Raw genomic sequence first — 12468 nt, forward strand, 5'->3', positions numbered from 1 at the left:
ACTGGCTATTAGTTGGACGGTGTGATATTGGTACCACTCAGGTAGGTGGTTTGTGAGTATTTTAACTTTGCAGTTCAAAGATCATTTGAAATTGGATCGTGTTTAAGGGGGTACTTTCTAAATGAAAAGTACAGTAGAGGCCTTTAGTCTTTTGTATTGCGTGCAGTCTGGATGAATATATCTGTAGAAGGGACCATTGGGTTTTTGAGCTTGTGTGCTGTGGCTCAACTGTGAGTTACGTGGATAACTTTTTTTGGAGGTAGTCACTGCAGTTTGAGGAAAGGTGGTCAGAAAGTAAATGGGTGACCACCAGGCAGAGACAGGAATGTAGAAAGGTTGTTGGGGTATATTGCTCTTAAAACTGTCCCTGAGTTGGGAAAATGGTAGGGGTGAATGCATCTCTGGAGAGTTCAGCCAGAGCAAAGATCATAGTACTGTGGGTATCTCAACTGCACAAGGGGGAGGAGCAAGAGTCCAAGGGCATTTAATGGTTGGAGATTTGATAGTGAGGGGAATAGACTGGCTCTTCTGTGGCTGTAGACTCGAATCCAGGATAATTCATTGCTTCCATGGTTCCAAGGTCAGGGATGTCACACAACTGCTGCACTTGCATGTTAGCTTTCACTGTCCTGTACACAAGGACAACCAGATCACTTTGGGCATCAACATTTCTCACTGTTTTGTGAAATGCTTGGCTTTTCTGTTGTACGCATCCAAGTGGCTAGCTTAACATTTTTTCTATTATATTGTATTGCATCTGCCATGTCCTTGCCTGCTCACGCAGCTTGTCTATATTCCGTTGAAGCCTCCTTGCAGCTTCCACTTGCATTCCCAGTTTTGTCATAAACTTGGAAATATTACATCTGGTTCCCACAGTCAAGCTGTTGAAATGTGGTGCCTGGCACAATTTGATAGCACTATTTCCCAGAGATCAATTCTAAGGGGTAAATCATGGATGGCATATATACCACTGCCCAGTGGACAATGCAGCTGTCATTGCAACTGCTTCCCCCATGGAAAATGGACAACAAAACATAAAACATGAATGAGCCATCTAGATCTCTGAACCTGTGTGCAATCATAACATCAAACAACATATGCTCTCTCTATCCCTTGCTTAAAAATCCAGCAAATTCAGATTTAACATTATGAATTGATTGGTATTGATTGTTGCCTGTGAATGAGTGTTCCAGATTTCCTATATCTGCTGTTAAACTGGCTTTCCCCAGTGAAGTGAAAACCTACCCACCTCTGACAGAGTTGTCAGCAAAATCTGACCCCTGCAGACAAAAGCATTGGTGTGATTGGAAACCCTACACTCCATGAATGGTATCGAGAGCTGTGAATCATTCTTATTGTGAACCTCTTGAGTATCAGTGGATGTAAAACCTCTTAATAAACAATACATGTACCAGTGAATTCCCCCCCCTCTGCCCAAGGATTAACCAGGTGCCAATGCAGCCCCCTCCACCCATGGATTGCAGAGGTGCTAGTGAAATCCCTCTGTCATGGATCATTCTGAGCTCAGTTAAACATCCCTATAGGTGGATTGCCCAAATGCCTTGAATCCCTCTTGCTCATGCACTTCCCAGGTATTAGTAAAACTCCCTCTGTGGGTGACTGAGGTGAAAGGACCTTAAATTTCTTAACAGTATGGTTGTATTGCTAATTTGCAAGTTTATCCCATTTGAGCACTTTCTTATTGATGTATTGTACTGGCTTGTTTTCTACAAGTTTGCAGATGATACCACAGTAGTGGGGCTGTATCTCAAATAATGATGGGTTAGAGTACAGGAAGGAGATGGAGAGCTTAGTGACATAGTGTCATGACAACAACCTTTCCCTTAATGTTGGTGAAACGAGCTGGTCATTCCCTTCAGGAAGGGAGCAGTGCACATGCTTCTGTCTACATCAAAGATGCTGAGGTTGATAGTTTCAAGTTTCTAGGAGTGAACATTACCAATAGTCTGTCCTAGTCCAACCATGTAGATGCCATGTCCAAGAAAGTTCACCAGTGCCTCTACTTCCTCAGGAGGCTAAAGAAATTTGGCATGTCCCCATTGACCCTCACCAATTTTATTGATGCACCATAGAAAGCATCCTATCTTGATGCATCATGGCTTGGTATGCTAACTGCACTGCCTGTGACCACAAGAAACTCAGTTGTGGATACTACTCAGTGCCTCACAGAAACCAGCCTCCCTCCATGGACTCTGTCTATACTTGTTACTGCCTCAGTAAAGCAGCCAGCATAATTGAAGACCCCACTAATCCTGGACATTGTCTTCTCCCCTCTTCCACCAGGCAGAAGGTACAAAAGCCTGAAAACATGCCACCAGGCTCAAGGACATCTTCCATCCTGCTGTTATAAGACTGTTGAATGGTTCCCTAGTATGATAAGATGGAGACTTGACCTCACAATCTACCTCATTATGACCCTGCACCTTGTTGTCTACCTGCACTTTTTCTGTAACTGGAACACTTTATTCTGTATTGTTATTGTTTAACCCTGTGCTACCTTGATGCACTGTGTAATGAATTGATCTGTATGGAGGGTATGCAAGATAAGTTTTTCATTGTACCTCCTACATGTGACAATAATAAACGAACTCCAATTCAACTTTCTCAAGTTTTTATTACAATAGGAGGATTTCTTATTCATTACATCTATGCTGGCTCGCAGAGCAATCCCCTTCCCCATACGTTTTCCCTGAAACTTATTCTGTCCACGTTACCCTTACGACCTGCTAAGGCTCTTTACGGTGGGTGGTACTTCTGGGATGTGGGAGGAAAGCGGCTCAGCCTGGGGAAGCTCTTATGGGCATGGGGAGAACGTGTAACCGCCACACGGAGAACATGGGAGGCCAGGGTCCTTTGAGCCATAAGGCAACGGCTCTCCGCCGGCCCGGGAACCACTGACCCGCCGCCGCCGCCGCCTCCCTCCGCGGTCCGCCGGCCCGGGAACCACTGACCCGCCGCCGCCTCCCTCCGCGGTCCGCCGGCCCGGGTACCACTGACCCGCCGCCGCCGCCGCCGCCTCCCTCCGCGGTCCGCCGGCCCGGGTACCACTGACCCGCCGCCGCCTCCCTCCGCGCTCTTTAAACGGGCCAATCGGCCCCCGGTCCAAAGCGCCGTGCTTTGTCGCCCACCAATCAACGTCCACCGTGCTGCTGTGTGCGCGCTGGCCAATCAGGGAGGCGGTTGCTGCTGTCAAGCGGAGTGAGGGCAAGTTGGCATCGGTTTGTTTGGGGAAACGGACAAAGAGCCTTTAGCGACCGAGACGGAGCCCGACAGGCCGGCCGGCGGCGACCGCAGCACCAGCGGGCAGCGGGCGGCCAGGGGTAGGGGCGGAGGAGGCAGCCAGAGGCTGAACCGGGAGCGGGTCAGCGACCGGGACACCGGCTCCGGGAGCCGCAGGCAGCGGGAGGTCGAGGCGCGGAGGCGGCGTGACCGACACGCCGTGACCCAGAGCCGGAGAGATCGGTTGATCGGCGGCGGCGGCGAGCAGCTGGAGTTCAGGGAGCCGGCTTCGGAGAACCAGCCGGAGGAAGGGGCCGCTGCCACGTCTGACGGCGGCACCGAGAGCCCGGGGGATGGAAGCCGCGGCGCCGAGCTCAGGCTGAGCCCCGCCGCGGGGAGGCGGCGCGGTCGCTGAGTCCAGGTGAGGCTGGCAGCGGCCGGCATGACGTCACGGGGCGGGGGGGGGGGTGGCGTGACGTCACGGGCCACTGTGAGTGGCAGGCGTGGGACAAGGGCAACGCTGCCCATCACTAGTGCGGTGAACGGTGGGCTTGCAATATCACTGATTGGCACCAACTGCTGCCAGGCTGTTGAACGAAGTGATGTCAGTGAGTGGGTCGGTGTTACAGTAACACCAATGTGGATGCGACTGGTGCTGGCAATTACCGTCGGTCTGTGGTGGCATTTGTGGGATAACATTACCATTAACATTCGATGCTGATAATTGCTGTCTGTTGGTATTATCAGCACCAGGTGTAATTCTGGCACTTGTAATTTCTGCCAAACAATGTAGTTAGTGAGATGAGTTGTTGCATTGGTGGCCACGGCTGAGTCGAGCTAACATCAATAATGTAACAGTCAAGTGACAATTAACACAATAACCAATTTGTTCTGCATTTCACGGTACAACAATTGTCGTTTCAGAATAGCAATTGATACTTATCGCTAAAAATTGAAGGAAATAAAAGATCATATTTTACTGGTATTTATCCATTGTATTTTGTGCTGCTCTTAATGAGTTGAAGATTAATTAATTGCATCTACCTCTTGTTGAGACTAAGGTTTGGTGGATCAAATCTTGCTGGCTGATAGCTCGTGAGTCTGAAACTTTGGCTATCACCCATATGTTCCTCCATATTGAAGAAGTAGCATTAAGATACATCTGTTCTTACAATGGAAAAAGATGAGGCCACCATCCCCTGGTGATGAGATACATGGAGGAAGAGATAAGACAAATGGGGAAGTTCATGTCAGACACTAAGTATTAAATGAGCAACACCCAAAGTGCTGGAGGAACTCAGTGGGTCAGGCAGCATCTATGGAGGGAAATAGGCAGTCGACATTTCGGGTTGAGACCAGATGTAGACCTGAAACGTCGACTGTCCATTTCTCTCCATAGATGCTGCCTGACCTGCTGAGTTCCTCCAGCATTTTGTGTGTTGTTCCAGACTACAGCATCTGCAGTCTCTTGTGTCACCAAGAGTTCAATACTGCATAAAGCCCAGAAGAGCACAAAATGCTGGAATGAAATTAAAATGCAAATTTCAAAAACAAAGACATGGGGAAAAAAAACTGGCAAGTAAAAGCAAAGAAAATCCAACTATGTTTTATAAATGGTTAAAGAGTATGTGAGTGAACACATAAAGAGAAAGGCCAACAGGAGATACAAAGGTAACCAGTGTGTGCCTAAGGTACCTTGTCTTCAAAAAAGGGGATGATGACAAAGTTGTTGTTAAGCAAGATGAGTGAAATATTGGATGCAAACAGCACTGCAAGAGAAGCAGTATAAAGAGGTTTAAAAGGAGATAAACTGCCAGGCCTGGGTGAAATATACCAAAGGCTGCTAAATAAGTATTGGAAGAAATTACAGAGGACCTGATTATCACTTTTTAATCCTCACAGTTGACAGGGATGTTGCCAGAAAAAAAGAACTGCTCTTGGGAAAAAAGGAGGAAGGGAAAAGCCTAGTAATTACACACCAGTTAGTCTGTCTTTGATGGACAAGTTGTTGAATTTGATTTTTGAGTAAGAGTGTAAATCTTTATTCAATGGGTATGAAATTGAGTGGCCTTGATGGAGTAAATAGGAAGGTCCTGTTTTCCACAGCAGAGTGATCAAAAAGCAGAGGTATAGAACTAAAGTAATTGATCAAAGCATTAAAGGTATGATGAGGGGGAAAAGGTCACTGAAAGGGCACTGGGAATATGGAATTTCTTAAGCTGCTGGCAAGAGGACAATAATTTAATCAGGAATTAGCCTAGTGAATCTCTTTTGAATGTCTCCAATGCTATATCCTTTCTTAAATGATGGCACCAAAACTCTGCACGGTACTCCAAGTGTGACCTCACCAGTACTTTGTACAGTTGTAATAATATCTTATTTCTAAACTCCAACACGCTTGCGACAAAGGCCCATATGCCATTTGCGTTTCCAACCACTTACTGCACCTGTCTGCTAACCTTTTGCATTTTGTACACACTTAATTTGCTCATCTGCAATCTTTGTCCATCTAGTTAATAGTCTGCCTATTACCAAAGTGCATGATCTCACACAGTCCTGCTTTAAACTCCATTTGCCAACTTTTTGCCCACTCACTCAACCTATCTATATCGTTTTGCAGACAAAATATATCCTCATCACAGCATACAATCTCACCTATTTTTGTGTCATTAGCAAACTTGGATACCTTCCTGTCTGCCCCCTCTTCCAGCTCATTAATATAAATCATAAATAACTGTGAGCCAAGAACTGGTCCTGAGACCACTCCACCAGTAACATCCCTCCAGTATGAAAAAGACCAGTTTATTCTGACTTTGTTTTCTGACTTTGTTTTCTATGTTGTAACTAATCTTCAGAGAATGCTAACACACTTCCCCAATATTATGAGCTCTTACACATCCGTCTTTTATGTGGCACCTTGTCAAATACTCCATCCCTACAGGTTCCCCTCCATCAACTCTGCTTGTTAGATCCTCAAAGAGCTCCAGAAAATTTATCAAATATGATTTATCATCCATAAAGTCATATAGATTTGATTACTTTAAGCTTCTCTAGGTGAAGATCCACAAGACACCTATTTGGATTGGGACTGGAGGAGTTTGCTGGTTGGCTTGTTTGAGCTCTGTACCCAGAAAAAAGTGTGTGCAGTTCCACAACGATGACGGGTGATGAACCTAGAAAGCAGGTTGTGTCCAAGACAAACCATCCTGATATTTTTGCACATTCCTACAGTTGAGAGAGGTAAATTTGGCTAATGCAGTCTGCACATTTTGACTGTAAGCTTGATTTGGGAAGAATGAGGTTATCTCAATAGAAGTATAATGGAGTAGATCTGGAGGCACATAAAAGCACAGTCTTGTAATAAATGATTTGCTAAACAGGACTGAGATTTGGTGAAATGTCTGTGCAAAAGATTAATTTTTCAAGGTTGTGGATGCTTATGTTCTATATATATTTTCAAAATGTGATTGATAGATTTTCAGACACCAGTGGAATTGAAGTAGATGGGGATTGGGCAGAAAAGTGCACTGGGGATGTGCTGTGATCTGTTGAATGGGCATATAGACCTGAAGGGCTAAGCAGCCTGCTCCACTCTCTTGTTATAGTTGGAAGATGTCACAGTGATGAATATTTTTTTCATTTTCAAGCACTTTGAAGTTGCGGTGAAGATTGATGTTTATGGAACTGTTTACATTTGTATGAATTTCCAAAAGGTTTTCAAACAAGTATCTCATAAATATATCAGCAAGCTCCAGCTTTCAAAGGGGCAATGTTATTGCTGTTGCAAAATTAACAAAGAGGAGAGTAGCGAAGAGTGGTAGTTTTTCATACTGGAGTGCAGTCTGTCCTTGCTCCTTCTGGTTAGTCCCAAAGCCCTGTAATAGCCAAGCACATGACTGATGTAAATTAATGTGGTTGACTGGGTGAATGTTCTAGTCCTGACAGTGGGAAATGTGCAGAAGTTTGTGCTATCCTGTTGAACTCCATGATAAGGTCAATAGTACAGCTCAGCCCACCTTTGCTTTCCTGTAGGAGGTTATACTTTAGCCTCTGTCCTGGAATAGCTAAGTTATGGGCATACCTATTGGTAGATATATGTAGATCTTGGTGGAAGATTTGTTCCATGGTGGCAAACATTTGTTAATTTGTACTTCCATACCCTTCTTCAAAAATATCAATATTTTTGAATGGTCAGATGAATGATCTGGATGTCTGAGGCAGTACAGTCTTGGTTCGGTTGATTTCAAATAGAATAATACATTCAGCATGAGAGATTATCTAGGTGGATACATAGGAGGAACTAGAACCTCCACATATGAAATTGGCACAGTACTGTCAGTCCAAACCTGCTTAAAATATTAAAATCTGGAGAAAGGAACAATTTAAAATTACATGATCATGTCTGTTAATTGAACCATTTGAAAGAAAATCATTGATAAGTCAACTAATGAGAAGGGAAGACACTTAAGGAATTGATGTGTGATAAAACTGCCACTTAGAAGAGCACTTTTGGGAGGCCCTGTTAAACAAGGAACTAAATGGTTTCTATTCTATTCAGCTCTGCAAACTTCCAAAAGCCATGTCTCTCCAACTTTGGCATCATATCAATCTCTAGGATTTCACTCAAAATTTAGGAGCATGTCTAGGGTCTTAAACTTTGACAGTCATTTTCCCAAAATATCTGCACCTGTCTCCTATTTTAGAATGCTCTTCAAAACTGCCCTTTTAACCAAGCTTTTAGTCACCTGCCATAAAAATATTATTTTTGTCAAATTTTTGTTAATAATGGTTCTGTGAGGTGATTTATGATGTTTTACTAGACTAAAGGTGCTTTATAAGTTGAAGTTATTGTCTTTGAGGTATTTTACTTAAACACTTGGATGTTTAATAGAAAAGAGAGACTGTAATTTTTGTTTCACTTACACCAACATTTTTGTAAACATTTGAGAAAGAACCTTGGGTATTGTGTTATTTTTAACATTGACCTTTTTGCTTTTAAAGAAGTGGAAGGCATTACCAAACTACAGAATTGAAGGGATCACTGCATACTTCATAAGTTGGATAATGGATTGAAGTATTAATGGGAATATTGTATGTCCCTTGCTTGCATTTATAGTTGTTGGAAAAGGGCTTAATAACCTTAATTTTCAGACAGTAGTTTAGGGGTCCATTTAAGGTGGAGAAGTTGCAATGGCAGAGTTTAGAAAGTGTCACCATCAAGAAAATGTCGTGGTTGGGGTGTTCTGTATTTCTTAAATATAATGTGTTGAGTATTTTAAATAGCACGGCTTTATCTCGTCATTGCTGGTAGAAAAATACTTGTCTCATTGGCCCCTGTTTTGATCACTCTCTGACAGCCTTATCCTCGCATCCTCTTCCCACTATGGTAGTGACAATATTCAGGGCTATTGCTGGGAAACAGTCAAAGTTCCCTTAAATGGTGATTCTGAATTATATAAAGCCCTTTTAGGACATAAGTTATACATGAATAGCTACATGATCCAGTCATAAAGATGGATTTGGGAAGTATGCAACAGTGTCACTTTACTTGGAAACAATGCTTAAGAAGACCTAAAAGCAATCTGCTGGAAGAACTCAGTGGGTTGAGCAGCATCTGTGGGAGGAAAGGAATTGTCAAAGTTTCGGGTGGAACTTGAGTCCTGATGCAGTGTTTTCACCCAAAAGGTTGACATTTCCTTTCCTCGCACAGATGCTGCTCAACCCACTGAGTTCTTCCAGCAGATTGTTTGTTGCTCCAGATTCCAGCATCTGCAGACTCTTGTGTCTCCTTAAGACGATTTGATAAGTTTAACTGACTGAAAAATATGATTGAAGTAGACATGACAAGATATATTCTAGATAAATATGACACAGGAAGTAAACAGGTGCCATACTTCAGAGATATTAATTATGTTCTTTCTGTGGTAACTTATTAAAAATTATTTTATCTGTAATGATAATCATTGTGAATAAAATTGCTAGTTAGGTGGAGAGCAAGAATGATTTTCAGAATTAAGCTGAATATCAGTATTGCCACTATGTCAACAAATCAATGAATACAAGGAGAAATGAAAATTTCTGGTCTCAAAGATCAGTCAGAAACTGATCCTGGAAAATCTGGATGTTTCCATCTGCTTTAGCTTTAATATAACTTGATTGAATTAGTAATAGTTGTTTTCTTTCCCCGTGTAGATCTTCAAGAAACAACTCTCCTCTCAGCAGTACATAAAAGAATGTCATATGTATTGAAACGCTCTCTCTTGCCACAAAAATGGAAATTCGTTGTGGCGGCTTGCTTTTCAGTTCTATGTTTGATTCTGGAAATATTGCTCAAGTTGAAAAGGTGGAACGTCCTGAAGGAGCAGAGGATCCAGCTTCCGGCAATAATGGAACCTCTGGGAATTTTGGGAATGCCATATCCACTCCAGATTGTGAATTTAATGTGTGGACCAAGCCAGATTGTGCAGGGACTGAGTTTGAGAATAGTAATAGGTAATTCTGCATGTTCTTTCTGTCACTAGATTAAAGTTTTATTTACTTATTGTGTAAAAATTTCCAACTGTTTCAATATACTAGGAAGTTTGGGGAAAATATTGTATTATGAGGTAAATTTGATAAGTCAGCACTATTGCTTATAAAAGTTGGAAAAGGACATTTCAAAATTGTAACTGGTGTATATAGATAAAAGTGTCATTAATTTGAAAAAACCCTGCTTGGTATGCAGAATACATTCCCATAGACAAGATTGCAAGTGAAATCGGTGCAAAAAGCATTTATTATAGCATTATATAAAGGGAGAGGCACTGCTGCGCCTGGATCCTGGATGCTGAGAATTGATGGAAACCCCTGCTCTCCCTGCTGCTATGCTGGGAATGTGGTGCGGATGCTGAAATGAATCACCTTAAGGCATAATATGGAGAGACCGCCAATGAGGGCAGGTGATGGGTGGCTGGGGTGTGTGGCGCGGCTGCTCAATTTTGGGCTGAGGGTCTTGGAAATGTACCGTAGCCAGCATGATGAGTGTGGGTCTTCGTTGGGGACTGTCAGGAGCTACTCTATGTATTGACAAATTGCCCTGAACCAACACATGTGCTAGGTGTTGTCTCCCTCCTCTCCGTGTTTAACCATACAGCTGTTCTCAACCCAGAGGTTTCTCCATTGTAACAAGCTCAACAGTCATAGCTGGCTATTCGGCTTCGTAACACAGAGAAATCTGCAGGCTGGGAAATGTTGTGTAGCCAGATAAAAAGGGGGGCAACAGAAACTTTCTTCACATTCATCGGAATGCAATGAGACCATAGGATCTGGGCGGTCATTCAACACATGGAGCAGGTGCTGCTAGTGCCCAGCAAATAGCCTGTACTTATCATGGTAGCCACGGTGCAGCCCCAAATCTTGCACCTTGGCTCTAGGCAGTCAGACTGGCTGGTTCATCAGTGGGTTTTGCAAGTAGCCACTCCTCACTGAGCCTTGGTGTGACTCATTCCTGGATTTGCCGATGTTCCTGGCACAACAATGGAGAAGGCAGGTATTTTTGTCCCCTTTGAAGCTTCTGTCTCCCTCTCATTGTTGGCTGCAGGCTCACCCCAGCTAGAGATTTCCCTTTGTTAACAAGCTGGTGACTTGCCAGCTACAACTGTTGAGCTTGTTAGTGTTGGGGAAAGCTGTGTAGCTAAACAAAAAGAGGGGGAGACTGCAGCATTCATCATGTCCAGCAAGAGTAGTGAGAAAGTGTCTTTTTATGTCCAAGATTTAGGTAAACATTACTAAGACTGGAGGCTCATAACAAACCATATTTTTGAAGTAACTGGAGTAAAAAAAAAACTGTAATTGCTGGAAATCCAAAACAAAAGTGGAAAATGCTGGAAGCACTCAGCAGGAACAGAAGTGGAATTGACATTTTGGGTCATTGACCCTTCTACATTGATAAAGTAATAAAATAAGCATGTTGAACTGCAGGGGCAAATAGGTGGAGAGGAAAAAAATGAATGTCTCTGATAGGGTGCAGACCTACGTTGTCAAGATAACAAATGCTTTCAGTGCTTGTAATGTGGTGTCCTTTACACTGGTGAAACTAAACACAGATGACTGCTTTGCAGATCACTTCTGTTCAATTTGTAAATGCAACCCTGAGCTTCTAGTTGCCTTTAATTCTTCATCCTACTCCCACTATGACTTTTGTCTTTGGCCTACTGTATTGGCCAATGATGCCTAAGATAAGTAAAAGGAACAATATCTCATCTTCTGCCTGGGTGCAGACAAGCTAATGTGACTTGGTATTGAATTTAACAGTTTAAGGTAACCATTCTTTTCCTCTCCTCGTAGATGTCACTGTACTTCCTCTCTTTCAATGTGCTTCATTCTTTTGTTTTCTCTCTTCAGCTGCTGGTCTTTAAAGTAATTGTTACCTGGAGCAAAAAACAAACTGCTGGAGGAACTCAGTGGGTCGGGCAGTATCTATAGACAGAAATGGACTGTCAGCCCTTCAGGTCTCGTCCAGATGAAGTGTCTTGACCCAAAACATTGACTGTTTCCCTCTATAGATGCTGCTTGACTCACTGAGTTCCTCCAGCAGCTCGTTTTTTTTTGCTCCAGATTCCAGCATTTGGAGTCTCTTATGTCTCCCTAATTGTTACATGGGTAACTTTGGTCTGCACCCGATCACAGATGTTTTGTCTGTTCACCACCCCAGTTCTCTGCAACTTAACACACCTTTTATACTCTTCCAGTTTCAATGAAGAATCATTGACTTAAAACATAGATTTTTTTCTCTCGCCACTGACGCTGCTTGTTTTGCTGAGTGTTTCTAGTGTTTTCTGTGTTTATTTCATCTTTTCAATGTTCAGTGCAGTTTCCCATATACTACAATGCTGTTCTTCCTCAAGAAGAAGAAAGAAAAAGCCTCCGACCAGACCTGGTGTAAGCTTTGAGCCAACATAGTTTTATTCACTAAAACAATGAATAAACAATTTAATAATATCGTGGTGGAAAGAATCACTCGCACTGTCCATTCTTCGAATTAAACAGAAACTCATTAATTTTGATTGATCTTATACTTGCAAATGGAAGAAAGTGGTTCAAACTTTCTCTCTGATTGTGTAAAGTATGGTGTGTGGGAGATCTTTAACAACCTTTTCATCCAATGTACAGACATTTTCTTATCAGCATAGAGCCAATCAGGTGAAAGTGAACGTGATCAGTCATTGTTAATATCACTGTCTCTGTCCC

At 42.9% G+C, this 12468-nt stretch overlaps 1 protein-coding gene across 4 annotated transcripts in view; it reads left to right on the forward strand.

Moving 5' to 3' along the window:
- Positions 1 to 3523: 3523 nt before the first annotated feature.
- agbl5 (AGBL carboxypeptidase 5) overlaps positions 3524 to 12468 on the forward strand; it is an 89543-nt gene continuing 80598 nt past the window's right edge. For 3 of the 4 annotated variants that reach the window (XM_052024874.1, XM_052024875.1, XM_052024876.1), the window contains exons 1-2: positions 3524 to 3661; positions 9433 to 9732. In XM_052024874.1, coding sequence (XP_051880834.1) covers positions 9512 to 9732 — 221 coding nt within the window. In that variant the 5' untranslated portion in view covers positions 3524 to 3661; positions 9433 to 9511. Of the gene's footprint in view, positions 3662 to 9432; positions 9733 to 12468 lie in introns of those variants that run through there. The other variant, XM_052024877.1, reaches the window with a different exon arrangement.

Source organism: Pristis pectinata, chromosome 10, assembly GCF_009764475.1.
Source record: "Pristis pectinata isolate sPriPec2 chromosome 10, sPriPec2.1.pri, whole genome shotgun sequence".
NCBI classification, from domain to species: domain Eukaryota; kingdom Metazoa; phylum Chordata; class Chondrichthyes; order Rhinopristiformes; family Pristidae; genus Pristis; species Pristis pectinata.